The sequence below is a fragment of the Orycteropus afer genome, unplaced genomic scaffold (assembly GCF_000298275.1).
Source record: "Orycteropus afer afer isolate SDZICR_OR568_19922 unplaced genomic scaffold, OryAfe1.0 scaffold01268, whole genome shotgun sequence".
Lineage (NCBI taxonomy): Eukaryota > Metazoa > Chordata > Mammalia > Tubulidentata > Orycteropodidae > Orycteropus > Orycteropus afer.
Genome location: NW_006922855.1, coordinates 82538 through 83818, shown reverse-complemented (window position 1 = coordinate 83818; position 1281 = coordinate 82538). Strand labels below are relative to the sequence as shown.

At 43.9% G+C, this 1281-nt stretch overlaps 1 protein-coding gene across 1 annotated transcript in view; it reads right to left on the bottom strand.

Moving 5' to 3' along the window:
- Window positions 1-358: 358 nt before the first annotated feature.
- NLRP2 (NLR family pyrin domain containing 2) overlaps window positions 359-1281 on the bottom strand; it is a 32289-nt gene continuing 31366 nt past the window's right edge. The window contains exon 11 of the mRNA XM_007958976.2: window positions 359-497. Coding sequence (XP_007957167.1) covers window positions 359-497 — 139 coding nt within the window. The remainder of the gene's footprint in view (window positions 498-1281) is intronic.

The following is a 1281-nucleotide window of genomic DNA, read 5'->3' as shown; positions in this document are numbered from 1 at the left end:
GGGTTTGAACTGCCAACCTTCTGGTTAGCAGTCAAGTGCCTTAGGCAGTATGCTACCAGAGCTCCCAGAATAAAGCTATACACCATGCTAAAAAAAAAAAAAAAAAAAAAAAGAGAGTAAGCTAGGGATCTAAATAAATCCACATAGCATCGTTTATGCTGCTTTCATCTTTATTTCTTCTGACATACTTGTGATACAGGTATTTCACACATAACAGCATTAAGTAGCTTCTGCATGTTTCATCAAAGCCAGAGGCAGAAGCAAAGCTCACATAGCGCCCACCACCAACTAACTCATGGCTGAGGGGGCTCACGGGAACGTCACCATCACCTTTGCGGGAGCACGGCTCCAGGGGGTTTCAGAAAAGGAAGTCATGAGAAGAAGGTCTCGTCATTCTGAGATCTTGGTAGTCATTCTCAACCGTCAGTTGTGGATTGATGTCTTTGATTTCTTGCAGTAGCTTTTGCACTTGAATATCAGATTCGTCTAACTTCAACCTGCAGGACAAAGAAAAAGATAAAATTTCTTATGCCTCTGAATTTGCTGCTTCATTCCAAACTGTCAAGTGCCTGCAAGACTCATGCTTTGGGGCTTCACAAAGCAGGGGCCACCTTTTGTATACTATGCTACACAGTAGAGTTCCACACTGATTTGAGAGGTGAAAGATAGAGTCAGGTTTATGCCATGATGATATAAAGCCAGTGTGTGACTTCAGTCGGTTGGATGATTAGCATTCTATATTTTCAGTGAGAGACTGAATTGATAAACCCACCTGTGATATGGCTCTAAAGCCTACCTACTTTATAACTTACTTTGACAACATCTACTTGGTAGACCAGAAGCACCAATTAAACAGATGAGCTGTATGCACTTGAACCTGGACAATAATGCTAGCTTCCCCTCCACCCCTTTGCCTAGAAGACCCTCGCTAGCCATTACTGTTGATTTTGACCTGAGATGACACCAAGCTCAGTTCTAAGATTTACCTTATGGGTAACCACATTCAGAAGTCCTTGGGTGGTACAAACAGTTAACGTGCTTGGCTGCCAACTGCAAGTTGGAGGTTCAAGTCCACAGAGAGGTCCCTCAGAAGGACAGGCCAGGAGAGCTACTTTCAAAAAAACAGCCATTGAAAACCTTACAGAGCACAGTTCTACTCTGACACACGTGGGGTAGCCTGAGGCAGAATCAGCTTGGCAGAGGCTGGTGTTGGTAACCACATCCAGCCATGTGCACGTGGGGATGGAGGTGTAGTAGGAGAGAATAATTAAAGCAAAATAC